General features: G+C 41.5%; 1 protein-coding gene across 1 annotated transcript; it reads left to right on the forward strand.

Annotated features, from left to right (window-relative positions):
* The first annotated feature begins 14582 nt into the window (after positions 1 to 14582).
* atoh8 (atonal bHLH transcription factor 8) lies at positions 14583 to 23866 on the forward strand. Its single transcript, XM_023800057.2, has 3 exons — positions 14583 to 15707; positions 16759 to 16950; positions 23731 to 23866. Exons 1-3 carry the CDS (start codon positions 15054 to 15056, stop codon positions 23734 to 23736), a joined length of 852 nt encoding a protein of 283 aa, XP_023655825.2. The 5' UTR covers positions 14583 to 15053; the 3' UTR covers positions 23737 to 23866.
* The last annotated feature ends 1669 nt before the right edge of the window (positions 23867 to 25535 follow it).

Genomic DNA, 25535 nt, shown 5'->3' on the forward strand with positions numbered 1-25535 from the left:
GGTTATTGAGCAAGCTTCTACTTGAAATTTGAAAGTTTATATCTTCCGGATTTGTTAACAAGGCCGCCATTATCAGGGGGAATAAGCCGTCTCCATATGACATGGAAATGCTGGTTCACACATTCATAACATCAAGACTAGATCATCGTAACACTGTACTGTGCACCGACATATCACAGCTAGCTCACATATCTGCCTCCATGTTTACATCAAGCATGGAATCTCATTGTCATAAAAATGTTGCAAAAACTGGCAAATATCAGTGTAATGGGAATACTGAGTTTCATGGGACGATCTACCAGATCATATTCAGCATTAAAACAGCATGTTATCTTTAAGCACAGACTGTTCACATACCGAAGCCGTCGTGAAAACCAAGCCACTAAGCACCATAACAGTGCACTGCACCAGCCTTGTTAGCTGTGCCAAGCCATCACTTGCTATTGACAGTCCCTTGGGCTTCGACGCAGTTTGGTGTATCATCTACCCCACATCTTTTATTATGCTGACATCGCTCAGTCTGCTGGGTTTTTTTTTTCATGTTGCTATTGGCCATTAGCATGGTTTTCGGGGAGGGCTGGAAGTGAAGAACTTGCATGACCTCCTCAGTAAGCAGACATCATCGCTTTGAAAACATTGATAATCTACATGACTATGAATCACTGGCATTTACAGCAAACTGTAAAGGTCTGAAGGCTTTAACTCTGAAGACTTTAACAGAGGTTAAGAGTCTGATTGCTCCATGTGCGTTATGGTGGAATGTGCAGTGACACTAGCAGCATCACCCATACTGTACACCTTCCACAGCCCTGTCTTCAGTGCACGGTCACTCTGAGCCTGAAGTCTATTTCAAGAATCAAAAGGCATAAGGCAGAGGACATTTTGAAAGGCGTGTTAGTCCATTACAGGGTGCACAATCACTCAGTTTGGGCACCACATTACCCAAATCCATGTCTTCGGACTGTAGGAAGGAACTGAAGTGCACAGCGAAATCCCATACAAACATGGGGAGAACATGCACGCTGGAAAGAGCTGGAATCGAGCCACAATGCAAATCAACGACACACCATGCTGCTCTGCCATCAGATTGCTAGTATTTTAGCTCACTTTTGTCATGCACATCGAACCAGATGTTTTTAGTAGTATACTTTAAAACCATATAATTTCATTGAAACCCAAACATTTCATTGGATTTAATTTTATATTAGACATACTATTATGCCATGGTCATAATTAATATCATACTTAGTATTTTCATATTTATTCATGTTCTTGTGTGTGTGTGTGTGTGTGTGTGTGTGTAACCTATTTCTGACTTCTCGAGGAGTGGTATTGCATTTTGAGGTACCTTGTGTACCTTGTGCTTATAAAGGCATTCTATTCTATTCTATAAAGGATTTTTATTGTGGGACAGTTATTCTTCCATCAAGGGACACATTATAGGTTAACTGTATTCATTATGTAGTGGTTACAGTATTTACCTGACTTGTTATTGGTTAGATCTCAGTTTTGGAAGTTGGAAATGTAAAGAAAAATACAATTTAAAATTCAAGAGCATCATCTGTAAAAGCTGTTCTGCACTGCCTACACCTTGGGCTAGACCCAAGTGTGAATCAGCAGCAGATAATCTGCTTTTCCTGGCAGGGGGAGGTGTTGGGCTGGCGGTGGAGAGTCCTGTAAGTTCACCAGCGAGGAGGCCACCCACAGCAGAGATACATGGGTCTCATTTGTAGCGAGCTACATCAGCAGCTATGCAAAGCAAGCTGTGAGCCTCAGAGATGAGATAGGTGTGGCAGATGGGGAGTCTAGGCTGGTGACTCGGCTGCCGGTGGAATCGGCCGGAGAGGAACAGACGATTCCTCAGATGGACTGGAATGCGTGATGACACTGACCTTTCATCTCGTCAGACTCCTAGGATATATATTTAGATGTGCAAAATAAAAAATGAGGAAAGGTTGTATTTCATGCATGCATTATATCATCCCTGACCAACTCAAAGCCCTCAAGCACATGAGTAAGAACTACTGCAGGACGGCATTAGATAGTGGAGGGACTGTGCACAGCCTGCTGAATTTAAATAGTGAGACCTTTTAAGGGAGTTATGAATTGTCCCTTCAGAGCGACCCGGCCTTGGTGCCAGCTGGACATGGCTGCTCTGTGGGGTCTTGTGGAGGGCTGGCGTCAGTTAGGGCAAAGGACATTCCAGAGGAATGTAATATCAGGGGGAAACAGCAGGTCGCTGTGGGCTTGGCATCTCGCCCAGGAGCAACTGGAGCCCTTTGTGTTTAAAAAAAGCAGCAGTGTGAGCTGTGGGTCCTCTCTACTGACATCCACATGAGAAGGTCCCGTCCACCACGCCGCCTCGCCTCGTCCACACCCATTTCATTACTGCTTGACGGTTACGTTTTTTAATCGTATTCTACAGGACAGCCAGCAGAGGAACAGCCATGTCTCTGTGCTGAAGCTATTGAATCGCCTAAGTGATAAACTGATTGAAACAGAGGAGGGAAGGCGAGTGTAACTCAGAAAGTGCAGATATTCACAGCTTGTACTTGGTGACCGGAAGGCTGCTTTTCCAGAGAACTGAAGAATTTTTGGGAAATGGGAGTGAACTAAATGATGATGCATGGCTCAGAAGAAACAGCAGTGCAATTGCAGCTGAACTTTATCAGTCTTTTGCTGGTTATGAAGAGTATTACACCCCTAGTAATGGAGTAATGGAGGGACACTATTGTTTTTGTTCAGTATTTTTTGCCATGTATTTCAATGGGGCACAGTGGTTAGCATTGTTGCCTCCCAACTCAGGGACTGTTGGGAACTGTTGTCATAGGATTTCCCCCCACAGTGCAAAAACATGCTAAGGTGACTTAGAAATACCAAATGGCTTATGGATGTGAGTGTGCTGGCTTGGTGCCCCATCCTGGGTTGTTCCCTGCCTTGTGCTCATAGCCTTTTGGATAGACTCCAGACCTCTGTGACCCTGAATAGGACAAGTGGTTATAGAAAATGGATGGATGTTTATTTGAATAATTGGGACATAAGGCCTATGTTCATGTTGTTGTCGAAATCAGTAATTTCGAAAATTGTTATTGTTCCTGTTTTATCAGCAAATTCCAGCTGAGAGAAGCTGGGTGATTCAGGAAATTACACTGCAGTTCTCTATTATGCAAAGAAATATTATCAAACAATGTGTCTGTGCAATCCATTATCAGCTAGGGAAAAAACTCAAGTTGTAATTTAACAGAAGCCTTTTACAAATTACAAGCGCCAGTTATTTTCAGACATGGTACTGTATGTATTTGGTATTTCAAGCAGCCTTTGATGGAATATGAGCAAATTAACGGGAAGCGTGGGGCTGCGTGGGGAGGACTGCTGCAGCGTCAGGTCGCATCGCCACCCTGTGTGTGTGCACAGCCTGCGTGTGCTCCCCATGCCACAGTCCAAAGACACACAGTTAAACTGATGAGTGTCTCTAAATTGTCCATTTTCTCAGATTCATTAAGGTGAAAGTAGGAAAGTAAGAAAAATGAGTCTAGTCATTCTGATCACTAGTCAAAAACTCAATATAACTCAACACATTATCAACAGAATAACAAATCATTCCAGCCAGTTATAGCACTGCTATTACTGTAAGCCAGGACTCATTCTTATTATATGTTACAATTAAATAAAAACCATACAACGACTATTTTTGCTGTCTAATGACCATTTTGCATCTTAATATAGTGGTGTTGAAAGCACATTAGACACTGGATGAGTCGGCCAGCACAGAAAGTCTCTGCGTCTCCTTAGTGGTGGGGTCACTATGACCCCTGAATACTCACACAGACCCTTTCTTTGACCAGTAAATGCCACTTTTGGTGGGAAATGCCACCTTCTGGGACTAATTTTTCAGTAATAAAAAAACAGTAACCCATACTTATTATCACAAGGTTAAGGATTGAATAGCCTTCTGGCAGTGTGTTAATTTACAATATATATGTACATCAGTATGACTAAAAGGTTTAGATGATCAAACAGCTTTTATTTTGATGGGGCTTTTTTTCTCAAAATGCAAGGGGCAAATCAGACCTACTATCATGTAGACAGTGTTGTGCATGTTACTGAAAATTAGTAATTAGCTACAATTACTAGTTATTTAAAAAATAATTAAATTAGTTTACCAATTACTGCACATAAAAGTAATTAGTTACCAGGGAAAGTAACTTTTTCATTACTTCAATTCTCTTATTAATGTATACATACGGCTCCATTCGCCTGCTTTCCGGCTCGCCTGATCCCAATCGTGACACTCGATCTGAATCTCAGAAGTCAAACCGTGAACGCCGACCTAAGATAACTTGTACGCGCGGGGAAACGAGTCACGTGGCACGTCTCTCAGCGGAAAGGGTAATGCTTCAGTCTCAGCCTCGCATTCGCTAGCATTGTGCATGATTACACTAGCTGAATACATATATTTAGACAGTAAAAATACATTTAGACAATGATAGACAGTAATTATCATTATATAATAAAATACATTTAAAAATAAAGATTTCTTATTAATTATTTTAATATTAATAATAAACCATTAATACGTTTAATTATAATAATATTGTGCGGACGAAATACAGAGGGCTAATGAAAACAACCAGAAACAGCTGATCACACGGGGATTCCACACGGGGTTAACGAGGGGGCGTTGCACACGGAAGGAGTGGAAGATTGGGGCAGGACACATTGTTTGGATACATTTTTTTTTTTACTTTACAAATTACTGTTTTTATAAATGTGCTTAGATGTGTTTAGTACAGTATATGCTCTTCTTGTTTTATCTGGTTCATTTTGTATTTAAATGCTAAAAAAAACATATTTAGGTGTAATTTTTTGGGGCCGGGAACCAAATAATTGGTTTTCCATTATTTCTTATGGGGAAAATTCGATCACAACTCGAACTTTATTAGTTCTGAATGGATTAAATTCGAATTCTAAGGTACCACTGTATCATTAATTTGACCTAGCGCATGCGCATGTCTTGTGTATACAACTTAGTTTGGCGGGAAACACCAGTAGTTGTGCCTCAGGTTTCGTTTTGCTGACGTAAGCTTCTCGACAATTTTTTTTATTATTTCTTGAATTGTTGCAAAAGAAATACTAAATCTAACTCTCGAGTTTGAATTTTGGGTCCTCGTCCTGGAAATCGAAGGTAGCGGTGACAGACAGCATCAACTGTGTTCAGTTTCTGCCTCTGGTTGATCCAGGTAAAGAATTTTTACCTAGGGGGTATTCCATGAAAGTACAGTAGCTAAAAAAAAGGCAGACTTTCCTGAAAAAGTCAGACTCAACCTACCTCCATCTCTAAACTTAGCCTCAGGTCATTCCACGAACACAGTTCAGTCTTAATTAATCAAGGTTCATTCAAGACAGACTTGCATAGTCTCACATAGCACACCCGCAAAATTTAAGAAGCCCAAATACAGTGGTACCTCGGTTCTCAAACTCAATAGAACTCGAATTTCTTGAAAGTCGAACAAACCGGTTTGACCTAGACCTCGATCTGAATATCAGAAGTCGAACCGTGAACGCTGACCTAATATAAATTGTACGCGCCAGGAAATGAGTCACACGGCATTGTCTCTGAGCGGAAACAAAAGGTAACCCTTCAGTGTCAGCCTCGCATTTGCTGTAGTAGCAGCGCTTGTTGGTGATAATGCTATTTTATTGAAAATACTGTATCAGGTAATACATTGTACTTTATATCATTTTGTTAGCCATTGCTCACCAAAAAGTTACGTAATAGTTGTACAAAGGTTACAACCTAAAAGTTTGCTATTCACGAACAAATTAACGAATACAGAGTAATAATAAAAATAAACAAGTAGTAGTCTAGCGTTGGTGCAGTGTTGGGGCATGGCTTGGGGTTGTCACGATCTCCCGAGCTGGGACTGGGGAAGCAGGGACAGGACTCAAGCGATCGGGAAACACCGGTGTTCTGACAAGTTGAGCTACCTATGGAAACGTGCTATCGAGCCTTTCAGCGCATGTGCAGTTCCACCGTCTTGGAATTAGGGTTAGGTTTTAGGGGTTAGGGTTAGGGTTAAGGTAAGGGTTTTAGGGGTTTTTGGGTGGTTAGGGTTGGGATAAGAGTTAGGGTTATGGCTATCGATTAGCACTACGGTAGCCTAACTCGACAAAGTAGCTCAACTCGACAGAACACCGGAATACCTGGCTGAGAAGTTCCCAAACATAAACGCTGCAAAACTTAAGGAAGGGATATTTATAGGTCCACAGATCAAGTCTGTTTTGCAGGATGAAGGTTTTAGGAAATCACTCTCAGCATCTGAGCTAGAAGCTTGGGATACAAGTGGCTATGCGAAAACTTTCTGGGAAACCACAGGTATCCAGCATACAAGGAAGGAGTTCAGAATCTGCTTGATTCATACCAGAAACTGGGCTGTCGAATGTCAAAATACACTTCTTGCATTCCCATTTAGAGTTCTTTCCAGAGAATCTTGGTATGGTGAGTGATGAGCAAGGAGAATGTTTTCATCAAGACATTCAGTCAATGGAGCATTGATATCAAGGTTTCTGGAATGAAAGCATGATGGCCGACTATTGCTGAATGCTGTACCGCGACAATCCAGACATGGTGTACACAAGAATACCAAACTCAAAGCGTTTTTGAAGGAACAATGGTAGTTAACAAACACTTTTGAATTTCTTTATGCCCACTGTCTGTTTATTTGATTTTGCTCTAAAGATATTTTACCCTATACTACAGTGATGCTTTTGTTTTAGTACAAAATACTTCCAATTACGGTATTAACTAGCATTAATCATAAATCAAAAAGTTGACGTGACAGAAAAAGACTAAAAACAGATCTGGAATCAGAGTGAAAAACTGATTTGGAAAAATGTGTTTTGGTCTCTGATTTTAAAAAATGTTTTTTGTTGTCATGTGTTATCACATAAGCTAAGATATATTTTTTTTCAATAATTTTTCTTTAATTTGTTCAACATAATTAGGCCTATCATTACTGCTTTAGTCATGTTATCAGTATTTAAAATAAGAAACGTGAAACTGCGAGAGAATCAACTGTCAAATTTTATCACTGTACCTAATATCACCCATTCACTGCACCCTCGTAAGGTCGAATGATGTTAGGGGGAAAGGCTCCACTGATCTATTAATATTTTCACGCAAAACAAAAGTGATGAGTAGTGAGAGCATTTCAATTTCAGTATCTTCAATTGCAGTTTTTAGTTTGAATAGGTAATTAGTTATATTACTTGTTACTGCCAAAAGTAGTAGGATTACAGTAATGTGTTACTACCAGTATGGGATGTAGAGCAGTGTTTCTCAAACTAGTTGTCTGGGACCCTCAGACGGTCCACATTCTCGTTTTCTTTCAGCTGCCTCGGCCTTCCACAGGACTGGTTTGGAAACTGAGGATTTGAGTAGGTCAATCTGTATGGCCTGTAATGAGTCTTCTTCCAGATCATTTACATTTATTCTGCCCTTGAATTCCTATTTTCTCACCCTTTCTTCATGAAGATCTATTCTTTTGAAAAAAGTTTCATCAGCTGTATTTCTTGTTCCCCACATTTCTGTAACTCAAGCCCAGTTGCCGTGTTTCAGGGTACGATCAATTCCTGTCATTCCTTTATCCGGGGCCAGCTCTACCTTTTCAGGGGCTTTAATTGAGAGGCCCCCCTACCAAGAAAACTGATGATCATTTCACTTCCCCAACAATGCAGGTCATTGGGGGGCCCTAGGCAGCCTATAGACAGAGCCAGCCCTGCCTGTATCCAAGGTCTGATTGGATAAGAGAAGACTTAGCAGTTACCAGGAAGATATGCTTTCCCTCTCAAAGCAAAACAAGGCCATGTTTTAGTCCTTTGCACTATTTTTAGTATTGTTACTCTATTCTAATACATGTTCCTGTTTGTTATTAACGTCAGACAAAAGTCTGCTAATTCAAAAGAAATGGTATTTTAATTATTAACACCACTCATATCTAACATTACCTGACATTTACAGTCAGCTTAAATGAGAAATGCAGGTTGTGCATCTTTGAGTGACTGTCTATGTGTACAGCTACTCCTGTCACTTCACACATGCACACATTATATGTGAGTTGTACGGTTTGAGTTTCAGATCGAGGTGCTTCCTAAATGAAGGAGTTAGTACTGTAATGTTCACTGCTGGCTAGATGCTTGCCTATGTGTCCTGACAGACGAGCGCTCGACGACCCTTTTTCTCATACACGGGCCGCATGAGTCCCCTAAATATTTACACAGCGTTAAATGTTAACACAGTGAGTTGCTAACCCTGACATTCAACATTGTATTTAGCTTCCCTTTCGACCAGCAATGAAATCTCCACCTTGGTTGTCCACACTGGGTTTAACAATATTAGAGCCCAACAATCCTTGAGGATCTATGTGTCAGTATGAATCCCTTAAAAAATGATGTTGTAAGTTTGTCTATTCCTGTTTCAGTGCTGAGGGGATAGTGCATGGTCCAGTGGGTTAGGGCTATGTGCCTGTAATCGGATGGTCATTGGTTCAAAACCCATAATCGGCAGAGAGATATCGCTGTTTGGCTCATTAGCTCCTGATTGGTCCAAAGACAGTCTGACCCAGATTTCTCAATACATGTATCACTTTGGATAAATTTATCTGCTATATAAACATTATGTAACGGATAAACTAGACATAACCTTGAATTACGGACAATTGCTAAATTAAAGGTTAGAGACTTAGCATTTTTCCAAATTTAAATGTTTTCCAGGTTGAATTTTAGGAAGATTCAAGGTTTTATAAGGTCTCCATCCTATTTGAATGTGTTGTGAGTTTTATATCACAATTCAGGAAACATGAACCAGCCTCCTGTCCTTTGGTCTCACACTGATCTCACCAGCCAGATCGACCAAGCAGTTGGCATAGCATCCATCTTCTCCAGATTCAGTTATAAGCAAAATACACAGTTACACACAGACAGAAGTTGAAACATTCCACTAGGGGGCATTATGATAATGATCTTATTTGACCTAACAAATTTCCCATAACTGTGCATCCACACAGCAGCAATAAGCCTGGAGCCTATCCCAGGAATCATAGGCCATAAGGCAAGGAATACAATGTATGAAATTCCAGTGCATCACAGCCACACACACTCATACATTATGGGCAATTTAGAGATGCCAGCTAATCTAGCTGCATGCCTTTGCACTGTGGGAGGAAGCTGGAGTACCATGAGGAAACCCACATAGCTAGTGGGAGAACAATGCAAATTTCATGCACAAGTGCCAAGGCAGAATTGGAGCCCCTGGGGCTGTGAGCTCGCAATGCGCCCACTGGCCGCCGCCTTCTACGATCCCACTGCACCACCAGAGCGCCGCCTTCTACAATCCCACTGCAGCACCAGGTTGCCGCCTTCTACGATCCCACTGCAGCACCAGGCCGCCGCCTTCTACGATCCCACTGCACCACCAGAGCGCCGCCTTCTACGATCCCACTGCAGCACCAGGTTGCCGCCTTCTACGATCCCACTGCACCATCAGGCCGCCACCTTCTATGATCCCACTGCACCACCAGGCCGCCTTCTATGATCCCACTGCACCACCAGGCCGCCGCCTTCTATGGTCCCACTGCACCACCAGGCCGCCTTCTATGATCCCACTGCACCAGCAGGCCGCCACCTTCTATGATCCCACTGCACCACCAGGCCGCCGCCTTCTATGATCCCACTGCACCACCAGGCCGCCGCCTTCTATGATCCCACTGCACCACCAGGGCGCCGCCTTCTATGATCCCACTGCACCAGCAGGCTGCCGCCTTCTATGATCCCACTGCACCACCAGGCTGCCGCCTTCTATGATCCCACTGCACCACCAGGGCGCCGCCTTCTATGATCCCACTGCACCACCAGGCTGCCGCCTTCTATGATCCCACTGCACCACCAGGGCGCCGCCTTCTATGATCCCACTGCACCACCAGGCTGCCGCCTTCTATGATCCCACTGCACCACCAGGGCGCCGCCTTCTATGATCCCACTGCACCAGCAGGCTGCCGCCTTCTATGATCCCACTGCACCACCTGGGCGCTGCCTTCCATGATCCCACTGCACCACCAGGGCGCCGCCTTCTATGATCCCACTGCACCAGCAGGCTGCCGCCTTCTATGATCCCACTGCACCACCTGGGCACTGCCTTCTATGATCCCACAGACAGTAAATTCAAAACATCCTCATGGTTTTACAGTGAAAGGCTTTTTATTTAACCCAATGTCACTGACCGGAACTATTTTACTTTCTAAATGACAGACGTTACTCACCAAATGTAACCACTGCCTACTCATTGAACCCTAGTTTTGGAATAACAGGCACGTTTTGTAAAAGACTGCCATTACTAAAACATATACATTTTCTCTCATTTTTAAAAGTAGTTTGAAGACAGACGGAAATTATACAACTTTGTGGGCTGAAATGTCAGTTTTGCTTCTTTGCTGTAGTTAATTGGTTTTACTATATTACCATTTGTTTCAGTAATAAACAGTAAAGTATTTCACCAAATCCAGGGCAAAAGCTACAGTGGTGAAAAGAAAATGACAAAACTAACAAAATACTGAACAAAAAAAAAACATATTACCCTACAAATTGATTGTTTATTGTGCTTTACATGCAATAAAGTTGAAAGATTTATAAGCATTTCATTTTAAAAACTTTATAGTAATGAGATTTTTGGCCGCCTGTTTGGGGAAAATGGTTAAAAGTGATTAAATCAGACCAACAAATAACTTTTAAAACTTTAATAAGTTTTAATATAAAAAAAATAAGGTGATGTCAATTGCTCCACAAGAAAAAACACTGTATTTTGTTGTAATTTTTTTCCTGAAAAAATTCTCTGGTTCGTGAGAATGACCCAAATAAATATAAAATGGCATAAACCTCTATTCTATGGTGTGCAAGTGAGTTAGCAGCTGGAGCCAAAAACCTGTATGGATTTTTTATCTGAAGCATGAATGTAATAATCTTTGGATGGCCGACCATCCATAGTCCGTTCCATAGTCTTTGTTAAATGTTTAGACTTCTCTGACTAAGCAATTTGTTTTGAAAATGATCTTAAATGAAATGATTGTAATCTGCACTGATGTTGTGATGGGTCTGAGAGAGGCGTATTGGTTAGCACCCCCAGGGCTGGGGGGGTCCACTTCCTTGCCCCCGCATGCCATGCCCATGCTTGTATATACTTCCTCCACCCTGAAATCCCAAAATATGCAGCCAACTGGTGTCACCCACCCTGTGATAGACTGGCATCCCATCTGGAGTGTCCCCTGCCCTGGGCCTCCTCTGCTGCTACCCTTAACAATCAACCAGGACGACACAATAAAAGCACCAGGGAAGCTAACAGGAGGCCCAAAATGCTACAGGAGTTCCATTCAGAACTACAAATATAATCACATGTGCGCAAGTTTCTTCAAAGATTTCTCAGTGAACTTCTTCTGCAAAGGCACTGAAAGGTCACATCCCTAATCTAGCCAAGCCTATTGACATGAACAGTGTGTAAACACTGTCTGATTGCAGGATGCAGGTCTTCTTGTCATTTATAAAAAAAATCTTGGTGGTGTAGCTTTCAGCTCTTCGACTCCAAGTTTCTGGGATTGTCTGCTAATCAGTGCAATAGACACTGCTTTGATCTCAGTACTTAAGCATAGACTAAAGCCTTACTATTTTGGTTTAGCCAGCCTAACCCTATTTAGCTTACCCTGGCTATCATTGTTGGTGCAGTTGTGCATACTGTATTTCTTGAAAAAGGTTTGTCAAATTCCACTATTCTTAAGGATCTGCTTCTTTTTTTCACCCAGCACCAGGACACCACTTGTGCTCGAGGCAGATGTGCAAGTCCCATAGCAGATGCTGACCCATAGAACAGATTGAGCACCACTACACTCTGAGCAGCTGGCTGACCAGAGGGCTGACAGGTAGCCCCCAGCATCACCATTGCTTATTGCTCAGGTAACACACTGCAAAATACAAGGGGCCTTGATCCCTAATACATTGTTGCCACTTTTGCCTATAGTGAGTTTTTCATTTCATCCATAATTTATAACCAGTTATCTAAGGCACGGTTCTGCAAGCAGGGTTCATCCGGGACAAGATGCTGGTCCATTTACATTTATTTAGGAGACTCTTTTATTCAGAGTGACACACGGTTGAGAGGCACAGTCACCAGTCCCTGGAGCAATTTGGGATGAGTCACATGCACACGGCCCCCTTAGCCACAGAGTGTCCGATTCCAATTGCAGGGCACACAAAAAGATGTCTCTACAATTCTGCACAAAAACCCAAATAGCCAGAGGAAACCCACGGAAACACAGAGCGACACAGCCAAACTCCAAACAAACATTTAAAACTAACCAAGTGACTCGAGTCTCATCTCCTCCATTTCCCCTGGTTTTCACTGAACATTAACTTTTAAGATTACATAACATTCACCACTATTGTGTCTGTTATGCAGTGCATAAGTTCCATTCAGTTTTTAAATTCAATATCTTTAAGTGTTTTGGAGAAATTTAATTGAAAAAAATTAATCAATTATGCCAAATTACAACTAAAAGATGAAAATCGGGCTGATTCTCTTTGTTCCTTAGCCATGCATGCTACCACTATAGTGATTTTGGCACCATCGTGCTGCCATTCTAGGAATTACAACCTATGATGTAGATTTAAAAAAGCAGTGAAGTTGTAATCCATAAAAACACTGAACTTGTATGTCGAAGTATTTAAGTCAGGCATAGATCCAGCAACTTTAAAAGTTGCCTTTTGCCTTCCTAACAGGTCTCATATACCACAAATGGTCAACTGTCATTAAATGACTGATTGATGATCAAGCAGCACTCCATCCATCTGTCCATTTTCTAAAACTTCTTGTCCTTTTCAGGGTCACAAGGGCTCTGGAGCCTATTGGCACAAGGATGAAAACAACTGAGGATGGGGTGCCAACCCATCACAGGGCACAGTCACACCTATGGGCAAACTGGTAACTCCCATCAGCTTCAGCATGTTTTTGGACTGGGGGGGGCTGGAGTGCCCAGAAGAATCCCCACACTGAAATGGGGAGAATGTGCAAACTCCTCACACATGGAAACCTGGCAGAGACTCGAACCCAGGTCCCAGCGGTGTAAGGCAACAGTGCTAACCACTGCACCATCATGCCGCCCTCAAGCAGCACTCTGTTTCGGTAAATAACATTACAATTATTATTTAGCTACTTTAGCTACTGCAGCTAATATCATACTGTCAACAAGATAAAACGATGCACATCAGTCAGTGACCTATTATAATACTCAGTCCTGATCCACTAAGCAGCTGTCTGTCAGCATGGAACCTGCGTAACCACAGCCGTATCTGTATTATTTCATTATCTCCTATTCACAGTTAGTCAGATTCAGAATAATCAAGTTGGCTTTCAGGATAGCTAACGGCAGCTTATAGGTCCTGACTCTGGCCAGTAACTCTCGCTTAGTGAGTTCAGTCTAACTGCCCCCCCCCCCCGTCGTCCTCAGTAACTCCTCTTGGCGCTGTGGGAGATGGCACCCTGACCAGCATAAGAACAAAGAATGCCTTCCCAGCTGTGCAACTGTTCCTACTTAAACACAACCCTGGATCACTTATTGTGTAAGACTGCATCATCGTGAAATTTCTCAGAAGTTTCACTCTGACCAGTTTCCCTGCAAAGAATCAAGGAGTCATCTTTATTTTTGTGAACATTCCCTGGAAAATCAACAGTGCTTATCTGACTGAACATTTGAAATGTTATTTTTTATACTTTAGGGTTAATGACAAAATTCTCCTTTGTATTAATTAACTAAAGTTGTGGAGGAGTGTTGGATTAATGGCTCAGTGGGGGAGGATGCGGTGCATATGATTGTAAGGTTGCTGGTTCAAATCCCCTATTTCATCACTATGCTCATGAGCGATAACCTCAGCCCCCAATGGTTTCAGAGACACTGCCTTCTCAAAAAAACAAGTTACTTTGGATAAAGGCATCTGCCAAATGTAATGTATGAATATCAAATTATTTGAACATATTAAATCAGCAGGGTAAAATCTCATACAGAAGAACTGTATTACATTTGCCTTCTTTTAAAGATCACAAAGTTAATCTGTTAATGGCTGAGGAATCGAACCAATAATAACATGAAAGCTGGTTATGCTGATTCAGTTGCTCGGCGGGTGACACTGTGGCTTTTCCACAGAGGAGGTTGTGGGTTTGAATGCTTCCCTAGCTCTGCGAGTGTGGTGGCTGTGGTTCCTCCCAGTTCAGAGATATGTGGTCTGTGCATATTGGTGTCTCTAAACTGCCTTTATTTTGTGTTTGTGCCCCGTCATGGACTGACGTCCTACTCACTGAATCCCTTTCTGCCTACAAGTATGCACTCCAATCTCATGCCCGTGCTTTTAATAGGACTTTCTACTGAAAACATTTTTTATAAGTTTATTTTTGTGACTAAGTACTTCCTTTAGTAAGAAAATAAAATGTTACAAAGTCGATTTTTGTATTCAATCTTATTTGAATTCAAGGCTGTACACAGCCAGTGAAGAGAGGCGCGTGCTGCAGCGCGGTAGCCTCGGTCTGCGAGGCGCACTGAAACTCACTGGCTGTCAAGCGCTCTTTCTTGCTGCAGGCGGCGTGCTGACTGATCTCACCAACAGGGGCTTCTATGTAAACTGAAGCTAAACAAATACAGATGAATCTTCGAGCACATTCACAAAAATGCAGGCAATGCTACAAGGGCTTCAGATGACATTCAGAGCCCACAGGAGCAACACGCTGCACTTTAGGCGTTTTTTAATGTATGCGTTATGTATTATTTAATATAAGGGGTGATAATGGTGCCGCGTAGATCAGTAAGCCTGTTTACTCACTAGGCATATGTTGCAATAAAGTATCTGATTCTTGATATCTAGATATATCGTTTTATTTTTTTCTCGTCTTTATTTAGATTTGTCGAGGCGTTTTTAGTCATTACCAATTATTTTGATCTGGTGACTGACTCATTTTTCTCAGAATGAAGAATCCGCAGGCTGATACTGAAGAGAAATTGAAGACCCTGTATGCCAAAGACGTAAACGGGATCAGAAAGTTCAAACGAAAAAGCAGAGAGCCGGTGAAACACGTTAAGAAAATGAAAAGTTACAAACGCGAACCTGAAATGGATGAGGAAGAGTTAGGAGTAAAGCGGACTGAGGAAACGAGAAGGCAAAGCGAGGAAAGGCTGCAGGAGCCTAACGGGGCTGCATGTAACGCCGATCACTTAAACTCAGCCATCGACATGAGAATCGGTGCTTTCCCCATGACAGCGGAGCGTCTTTCCTTGCAATCGCTGCACTCTGATCCCAACGCAGAAGACTCCTTAAGTAATGCGTCGCCGCAGGTCAAAAGCTTTGACTATCGGCAACCGTTTGCGCAAGACCAGCGTTTCCAGTCACGGATTGTATTGTGTCAGCGGTCTTCTGAAGGACCATTCTCTTCGCTCCCCAGGGCGTCTTACATCAACACCGGCGATCGGGCGACAGCATCGCCTCGGAAGCGGCCGGCCGAGACGTCTGGCGTCGTCACCGAGATCAAAGCCATCCAGCAGACTCGGAGGCTGCTGGCGAACGCCAGGGAGAGGACCCGGGTGCATACCATCAGCGCCGCCTTCGAGGCGCTGCGCAAGCAGGTTCGGGCTCTGCATGGTGCTGATGCGTGATGCTGCTGCTTAGTGAATTTCAGCTACAAAAAACATAATGCATGGATCATAGAAATCAGCCACAAAACAGTGAAAGGTCAAAAAATCTATGCATTTTAACACGATTTCGTTAACAAATCCCTTGCTATGAAATTAAATTTAAAGAAAATGTGTTAATTGAAAGACTAGTAATGGAAAAAAAATCCCCCTCTTTGTAATGTGACTTTTGAATATGATGCAAAAATGTAAGATTATGTAAAAATTATCTAGGCCTACTTGTGCCGTGCAAAGTTTTTAACTGCACTAAACATACGTCACAGAAATTTATGGTACTCTGAAAGCTAGGATAACAAAAACAAGTAATGAAAATGTTTCCTACCTCTAACTCGTTAATGGACATTTGCTGACCATGTGCCAAATTACTCATCTATTCTGTGCCACACTTCATGAACTTGAAAAACATGTAAAATCTAAAACATTAATATGTATAATATGTAGGGGCTCACATATAAATTCTTAAAAACATGTTCTTAGATATTGGTCATATGTCAAATTCATGCTTTAGCCAATGTACATATACAACCTTAAAAACATAATTTTCCTCAACATGTATGTTTATATATTTAGTAAATGGTGAATGTGGATTTTATGATGTCTTACTGCTGGTTTCCAAGCCAGTGTCTGAGAAAAAAGTTTCTTCACACATGATGGAGAAAATCATCTTAAGGTTAAAGGAGGAAAAACAGATCATATACATAATTATTCTAAAGAGCTGCATATAGTTAGTCTGTCCATTGTTCCAAAATTCAAATGCGTCATGTTTTTATAATATAGTTTTATTTAGTTAATGTATGTCATATGCTTGTGTTACTGTTGAACTTAAATTTACATGTTATTAAGTTTAAAAAAGGCTGGATTTTGAAACATCAGAGATAAATCACTTATTGTGAATAAGGAGGCCTGTATACCTGAGTGCACAGACACGGTCCGACAGGCTCCGCCCCCCAGAGGACATCACGTGTGCTGTTTGGTGTTTCCACAGGTACCATGCTACTCCTATGGCCAGAAGCTGTCCAAGTTGGCTATACTGAGAATCGCTTGCAACTACATCCTGTCCTTGGCCCAGCTGGCCGATATGGACTACACTCCAGAACACAGCAACAGGAGCTTCACAGAGTGCGTGGAACAGTGCACTCGCACGCTGCAGGCCGAGGGCCGCTCCAAGAAGAGGAAGGTAGGCCGTCATCTTGAGCATGGAGCCTTCGAAGGAATGTGGCACGTTAGTCACGTTAGGGCGATAGTCAGCCCGTAGCTCACCGCTTACTATGGCCATTTGGCATGTAAAATCTTTGGGTTATGTCCAGCTGTAACCCAACTTTCTGAATCAAACTTTAGTCACCTCCCCATGTGACTCCGGAAGCATACGCATGTGTCGCCTCATCATCGCCGATTGGTGGATTAACAGATTTAGCAAGACTAGAGCTTAAAGGGCAAGTAAACCACTTTCGCTGTGTCGCTGCTTTCATGGGCCATATGAAGTATAGTTATATGTCATCCAGGTTCTCATTCCTGCAGTATGTTTTGCTCTTCAGTGTAATTTAAGAGGCTTGAAAGGACCAAACGTGTTACATAGATATATTATGGATCATATTGTGAACAAAAATAACCATTGTAAAACTATTCCATCCATCCATCTATCCACCTATCCTGCCATTTTCTGCCACTTTTCCGGGGTCAGATCATGGGGGCAGCAGTCTAAGCGGGGATGCCCAGACCTCCCTCTCCCCAGCCCCCTCCTCCAGGGGATACCAAGGTGTTCCCAGGTCAGCCGAGAGATATAATCTCTCCAGTGTGTCCTGGGTTTACCCCGGATCTCCTCCTGGTTGGACATGCCCAGAACACCTCCCCAGGGAGCCCTCCAGGAGGTATCCTGGATAGATGCCCAAACCACCTAAACTGACTCCTTTCGAAGTGGAGGAGCAGCGGCTCTACTTTGAGCCCCTCCTGAATGTCTGAGCTCCTCATCCTACAGTATCTCTAAGGCTGAGCCCAGCCACCCTGTGCAGGAAACTCATTTCAGACACTTGTATTCACAATCTCATTCCTTTTTGTCACTGCCCATAGCTCATGACCATAGGTGAGGGCAGGAACGTAGATCGACTGGTAAATCGAAGGCTTTGCCTTTCAGCTTAGCTACAAAAAGAAATTATTCCATAATCATTAAAAAGACAGAAAAACTGTTCTCCACCAAAGTCCTGGTGTCTGGGGATCTCTCCAAATGACTTAACCAGCTTTAATCTGGCACTGTGATCCAACCGTCCCGAGTGCGATATCCCTGCTGTGTGTGGCTTGGAAGGCCAAAATGGGTTTCATTCCGGGTTTGACAAAGATCTGGTATTCTCACTTGTAAAGGTAACAAGGGCTGGAATGCACTCGTCCTAATTAGGGAAGACATTCCTTTACGACCCCTAACAGGGACCCCATTAAGTGAAATCATCATCAAGTGGTGTTTGAAAGGAAACTGGATGTTCAGCCAATTTTTTCCCTTCAATGAGGGAGGAAAAAGGGGCCCAACTGAATAAAGAAGCAGATTGGCGCGTTTGTGTGAAGTTTTATGACAATAGAAGTCATGTCAACTTGAGCTGAACTTCCTTCAGCTCTCTCCTGGAGCCAGATGTCAGGACGCGCTATAAATCAGCATGATTTTTAATGCCTGAATAAGGCTCCGGCTGGGAGGCCTTTCATTTCCACACTAACAGTTTAACCACTATCAACTGCTATTCCCTCACTTCATCTGGGCTTTTCAGTTCAGCTCCTCGTCTGAATCTCCTCTGCCGAAGCTTGTGGCCATATCAGCTTTTGTAAAGCCTCAGACTTTTAGAGAATAGCCATACCTTCGAATGCTAATGACAGTAACAACATCAAAGTCGTGGAGTGAAGTTCAAAGAGATTTGATTTTCGGGAGAGCTGTTAATAATAAATAACAATCAGCCACAATGAGCTTTATAAAAAATACAGCGTTATGTATTATGTATATAGAAGTGACTTTATTCTGGAATGTTTCATTTTAATTTGTTCCACAGCTGAATGTGTTATGAAAGTACTTCATTAAAGAGATCTGACAGCAGATGGTACCTCAGGGAATAAGGACAATGCCGGCTATAAAAGGGCTTGAAAGACTAGTGCTGGAAATCAGTGTGTTGGAATTAATGTGGGCAGTGCGAGCTGCAGAGGGTTTCCTGGTGAAGCACTGGCCTGACACTGTCGTTCAAAACCACTGCACACTTGTTGTTTTCCCACGTCATCCTGTCCAGTCCTCTTCAGCACTTTGACCTTCCGTTTGTGCCCTTTCTGGCAAATGACAAACTGAAGCTGAAAGTCAGACCGGTCATTTACACCCTTATCAGCCACAAACTGACAGCTCTCAACTGTATTCCTGACAAAACTCCCATTTCAGTTTTATTCCTGATATGCTGTTAATCTTGCTTGGTGTTGAATTATCCCGTAAGCATGCTGCGTTTTTTCTAGAGAGTATTTGTTGTGAAATTAGCTTAGCAGCAGAAAAATGGTTGTTTGTGTATTACATGACTAGTTCCAGCATAACTGCGTGAGCTTAACCCCACCCCCACACACACTGCCGTCTCTGAGTTAATGTGCTAACCCAGCGTACGCTCATTCAGTAGGGACCTCGCTGAGCTTCTTTTTTTGGCAGTCCCAGACACCAGATGTTCGTAGCGCTAGCAGGGAAGTCCTGCTGGCGCCACTCAGGGCAGAGGGCAGGGTGAAGGCACGCGAGCTGGGGCCCAGATAGCTCACACGCTGCAGGAATTGGCGCGATCCCCGGCCCAGTGTTGGCACATTCCCCAATCTCTCCCCCAGCCATCTGTTCCAAAAAAACACTTTGAAATAAAAAACACTCGTCGTCACTCGGGATACAACACTGAGAGCAGCTGTTACAGAGGCGGGGGAAGGGGGGCTTCTAGAAGAAATCCCTTTGTTAGAGAGAGAGCCAGCAAGTCTGCTAGGAAAAATACTTGCTGGGGAAGGAAAAAAAAGGAGAAGCAGGCAGCAGAGCATGGTGATTAAGTGCATTAGAGCTTCTGCAGCCTTGTTATTTAAGCCTGCAAATTAGCCTCATTTTTAATAACGAAAATGTATTTTCGTAGCTAACATTTAAAAGTGATATTAACTTCTGTATTGACATACAGATAAGTCCCATAATATTTCTGTTGCTGAGTAAATTTCCTTAAAGTTGTCCAACGCCAAGGAATTCCAGCAGTATAATCTTTAAATTGTTGATGTTTGAATTGATGATGTTTAGAAACTGCAGGCTCTTAGTTCGTAAGCTGTAGCAAGCCGTTTATTGTATTCCAAAAAAAATATCTTCCCCCACAGGCATAGTATTTCATATATGTTAGTGTCCCTGTATGAATATGTTTGTGTAATTACAGTAACTGTAGTACTGAGTATAGTAATTAGGGTAATAAAAGTTCTACTGCAGTTTTACAGCCCCTGGAATGCGATGTTATTGTCAGATGAGTCTCCAGGTTCTGCTTGGGGTCGAAATGCATGTTCTGTTGCATACACATTATGGGCTTGTATTTCTGCATACTATATATTGTAGGATTGTGTTCAAACAGAAGATGGATGAAGAACACTAGTTACAGTGTTACCCTGTTTCAGACAGTTATTACTTTAAGAGAATTAAGAAGTGCCTTGTATATACAGTGTGTACATAGTTGATTATTTATTGATTGGGTGTTGAATTATAAAATATTTGGATGAATATGTCAGAATGATAGAAGATTAAATTCCTTTTGAGAACTGGTGGTACCACATTTGCAGAGGAACTTTGAGAAATAGTACTGATATGGGTGAGAAGTAATAAGAATCATTATCACTGCAAAAGTCAGTTGTTGTTATTGGTGAATATAATCCAGATATTTCTTGACTATCATCTATCTATCTATCTATCTATCTATCTATCTATCTATCTATCTATCTATCTATCGTATATAATATATATAATATATAATAATATATATATATGTATATTATATAATATATATAATATATATATAGTAATTGAAACAGAGGTTTTTAGAGGTTCAGCATATGTTTCAATGTAGGGTGGACACCCCTTTTCTTGGTGGAATCAGTCTAGAAGGTTTCCTTGATTTACTGTGGTCTGCATACGATACATGTAATTCTATTAGGGAAGTTTCCATGATTGTTGATACAACTGCAGCAGAAGAAGCATGATTAGAATGTTTTGCCATGGCAGTAAGTCTGGAATTAGATTCTAATTCGATAAAATGTGTATGTTTATTATTCCTTGCCAATCTGTGTATCCATTGTCAGTGATTTTATTTATCCATTTTTTAAATTGACTGGCTGCTTCCTTGTTAGCTACTTTTGGAGGGACACTCTGATGTAGACCAGATCCCTGGATAGACCATTCCCACTACTTACTGCTGACTGACTGCTGAAAAGGATATTGAGTGTCTTTTCAAAGTTTTTATGGCTGCCTCCTGATCTGTGCCTTTATCTTCAAGGTCTATCGGCGACTCTTTGGTTGCTAAGGTTGGATCTTTGCTTTCATTGACTAAGGGACCTTAGAAACTGCTGTGCATTTATTCTCAAATCACACAGGAAGTTGTGTTGGTTACTCAAGTCATTGTGTGTGCCTGATTTAGTTTAGTTTTGCTGTAGCAGATCGATACTCATAATCAATATGTAAAGTTATGTCCCCAGTAGGCATGAAAAATAAAAATATTACCAAAATATTTTATATACTGTAGTACATACTAGTTGTACATACTAGTAGTATATACTGCAGTATTATATAGTATATAGTCAAAAAAATATATTACACTTATTACATGTATTTTCAAACATCTTACTTGTATTATCTGTCAATGTTGTTAGCATTCAATGTTGTTAGCAATCAAAGGCTTAACTGTTATAAGGAGTGTCAGCACACCGTGACTGCACAGCTTCACTGAAACTCTCACACTTTATAGGCATGACTAAGGAAATTTCAGCCCCAAGCAACTTACCTGAATTGCATTATAAAACAGTTGTATGGCTGTATTATAAGTTTCTTTGCATAAGTTTAGTCGGATCATTTATAATGATCTGGAGTTGCTGTCATTCAACAGACTGTCGCTGAGACCAAAAAACAGGATCAATCGCTCACATTTCGATGGTGATAGGTGGTGCTATTTTTAAACACACATTCCCGTTAAGCCTTCTAGAAGGGTCACCTGATGAATTGTCACTCTATAAAAAGTGACTGCTGCTCCAGGATTCCCGTGGTCAATTAAAACCCTCGAAGTACCTTCGAAGGTCATAGAAGAGTGATGAAAACTGCACGTCCTCACTGCTCCTTAAACACTGTGCACTTCCGAAGGCCTGTTAGTCGGGCAGTCAGTGACCTCAAGTAGCTTCTTATCGTTCCAGTTTGAATGGCACCAAAGGTAATGGCTGACATTTGATGTAAGCAGAACTTAACATGCACAGGACACCGAAATAGGGGGAAAAAAAAAAAAAAAATATATATATATATATATATATATATATAAAAATAGGGAACCTCCAATTTCAACTAAGGGAGCTTTGCTTTGTATGAAAGAAAAGCAGATCTGCATTAAGCTGTGAAACATGGTTACTTTCAACTTCTTTGCTTAGATTGCGTCTTCAATTCCGTTCTTCATGCTGAATGACTTTTCTGTCAGGCAGCGATTTACCTGCCAGAGCTGACCTGTAACAATTCTATCATTAAAAGAGCGGCAACAGACCCAGATTGTTCTTTTTCTCCAGTTGATTAGCTTCATATCACAAACTCTGAAGCTGTGATTAATGCTTCTGTAGATGTTTCCAAAGGACTACCTGTAAAACTGACTGATATACTCAGTTTGAATGCAGCTGATCAGAGCTTTTCATTTATATTACAATATTTCATGCTGTTGTTTTAAGTTACTCACATAATATAATAAATATATTACAGATTTGTGACAAAAAAATTAAAAAGATTTATCAGCATTATTACTGGCTTACAGCCTTAGTTTCAATGGTTTAATATCTTCAGTATGAATCATTCCTCACACTGTGTAATTGCTTAACATCATTGCCAAAGTTTTCACCAAATTTTTGGAAACTCTTCTTCTTGACGGATAATGGCTTGATTTGGAAAGAACAGGTCTTCTGTTGGGACTTGTTATTAAGGTCATCTACCACTCCTATGATTCTTCTCATCCCTGAAACCTAAGTTTCCATGTGAAATGAGTGGAGAGTAGGAATATTTCTTCTATATGTTTGATTCTATGGGAAGTATTTGCTGGTTGAGCTGCCCTATTCAGAGCCCGTCTCTACGGTGGCTGTTGGCTCCGTCAGCTTTGTGATTTTTCCACTTCCTGAGGAATGAGACAGGATAGTCCTTTTCCCTTCGGATTTCTGGAATCACAGCTCGACCTCCTGAAATGGTTCCCTTCAAATCACACCAATTTATTTTCTGTGGAGACTGGGGTCTGTCTGCTCTCTCAGATGAAGGACAGGAAGTAATTTCTATATATACATATAAATAGACTTCAGCAGACCTCTACTGCTCCCCATTCCTAGCTTGCACTGTTTAGGATACTTCCAGAGCTTATCGTTAATGCACAAAATGCTCAGTTTCTAGACTGAATCTTCCATAAACCTTTAACTGTAGTGGGGATGACATCAAATGCTAATGACAAGATGCTCAGCGTACTGTCCTCTGCTGCCCATACGTGTGAAAGGTACTCAAAGTTAAGGAGTATGATTTCCTTGCAGTAAAATGAATCAGCATTCCAATGGTCTGTACATTCTCAGACTGGCAAAGCAGAGTGTGTTCGGTAATCGAGGCAGACGGTAATGTTACAGACCTTGAGTATTTCTGGAGCTACCATGCCGACCTGTGTAACTTTACCAAGATGGCTATACCATTGTAATTTGACATTTCGGCAACTATCTTTGTTTTGTCCCTCCGCAGGAGTAAGTTGGATTAAGGCCCACAGATCCTTCGAAACATGCTGGGACATGTTGAGAAGACAAGGCTTTTCTGTTTGTTTCTACACGGCCTGTGTAGACCTCCTGTCCAGAAGGTCCTCAGTCACCCATCTCCTGCCAGCTTCCCTCTGTGCACAGCTCTGCGTCCTGCCCACAAGACGCACAATGGCATCCCCGTTACCCAACCCTGGCTCTGCACCAAGCCCCTCATTCTGTAGCCTTAGCTTTTCCTAGAGCTGCATTTGACCTGAGGCTGAACAGCCATCTAAAAGGCATTACTGAAACAGCCAGAGGTTTCTCAGACTAGTCAGAGACTGTAACCACAGGATGAATTATGGAAGCTAACAATCTAAACCAAATGCTTCTGAACTTGCTTGTTTTTTAACCCACAGATATCTTGAGTAGTAATGCTGAATGCTTTTTTTCCTCCTAAGATTAATTTTGTAAACATAATGATGTTTCCTTCACATATGTGAATGTCCTCTTACCATTTTTGTAAAATGTTCAGCTTTTATTTTTAAATATTAGATCATTTAATGCCAAATATGAAGCATTAAGGTAAAAACATCAACACCCAGTTAAGAATACAGCATTATTGTAGTCTAAGAAACAGGGCACTCTGAAATATTTCAGCAGTGAACTATTTCACTATCGTCCTTCATTTCCCCCAAGTAATCTAGCTCTCAACACAACTTTTCTTTGCTATATATGAATTGTTTACTCAACAGATTTTTCAGCATGCTTGAATATAAGTTTGGAAGTAGGCATTTCTGATTATGCACCAGGTTACAATCACAAGACATCGTTTCAAAATACCATTGAAGGCTGTATTTTGTCAAATTAAAATGCACCACTGTTGTCATTTCTTAAGAGATTTATACAGATTGACATATATAAATGTGTTTTATATTTCATCAAATATACAAGAATACCATGATTAAAGAAGTGGTGACTTTGTTCTAAGAATTCGGAGGTGATTTAAAGGGTAATCTGAAGGTTATATGAAGGAAGTTTTTAGACGTATGGGCTAACATTGAAAACGTGGGGTAATCGCTGCTGATGTTAGAGGTTAATGATGTATGACTGAGGAAGAAATGCCATGTTGCCAGTGAATTTCAACCAGAACCCGAGTCTACACCATCCTCAGCGGCCGACTGACAGCATACCCAGAGACTGAAGACTTTCTGTTTCTGAGGCTTGACTTTTTCTGGAGAAAGACAGCCATGCATCAAATGTGCAATTTCAATAAATAACTTGTTGCTAATTTTCATTAAAAATGACATTATTTTGGGTATTCTGTTCAATAATCACAGTGCAAGACAGACTTCACCTGTTTCTAGATGTGCTCTTATCCTGACTGAATATCGGCTGATCACCTATATATGAATCTTGCTGATTTCTAACCTGTAAGATCTAAGATACTCTTCTCACAATACTACTCAGTGTCTGCTCTAGTCATTAACCATTGATCTAGCTTATAGGAGGTTTGTTTGGACAACCTAAACTGCAGTGTCCTTTAATCCTCTTGCAAAACAAATTTATGTATGACTGTATACTTACTATGTGAGATTGCTAAATTTAAAATTATAATGCTTGGCGCGAGTTCTGTTTTAAACATCCTAATAAACAACTGAGAACCAGTGAAGTTCTGCTGTCCAGCCCAGTGTGCAAGATTTACCTAGAACATTCTTTGCAGCTGATGCTTTACAGTGAAGGTATGATTTGCTGGTTGTCCTTGGAGATACACTGTAAAATACATTTACATCTGCAAGGTTAAAAAACGCAACA

This window comes from Paramormyrops kingsleyae, chromosome 12 (genome assembly GCF_048594095.1).
Source record: "Paramormyrops kingsleyae isolate MSU_618 chromosome 12, PKINGS_0.4, whole genome shotgun sequence".
Classification (NCBI taxonomy): domain Eukaryota; kingdom Metazoa; phylum Chordata; class Actinopteri; order Osteoglossiformes; family Mormyridae; genus Paramormyrops; species Paramormyrops kingsleyae.

Coding starts and splice junctions, on each gene's coding strand:
- atoh8 (XM_023800057.2), top strand. CDS start 15,054: ATGAAGAATCCGCAGGCTGATACTGAAGAGAAATTGAAGACCCTGTAT. Junction 15,708..16,758: donor TCGAGGCGCTGCGCAAGCAG/GTTCGGGCTCTG, acceptor GTGTTTCCACAG/GTACCATGCTACTCCTATGG.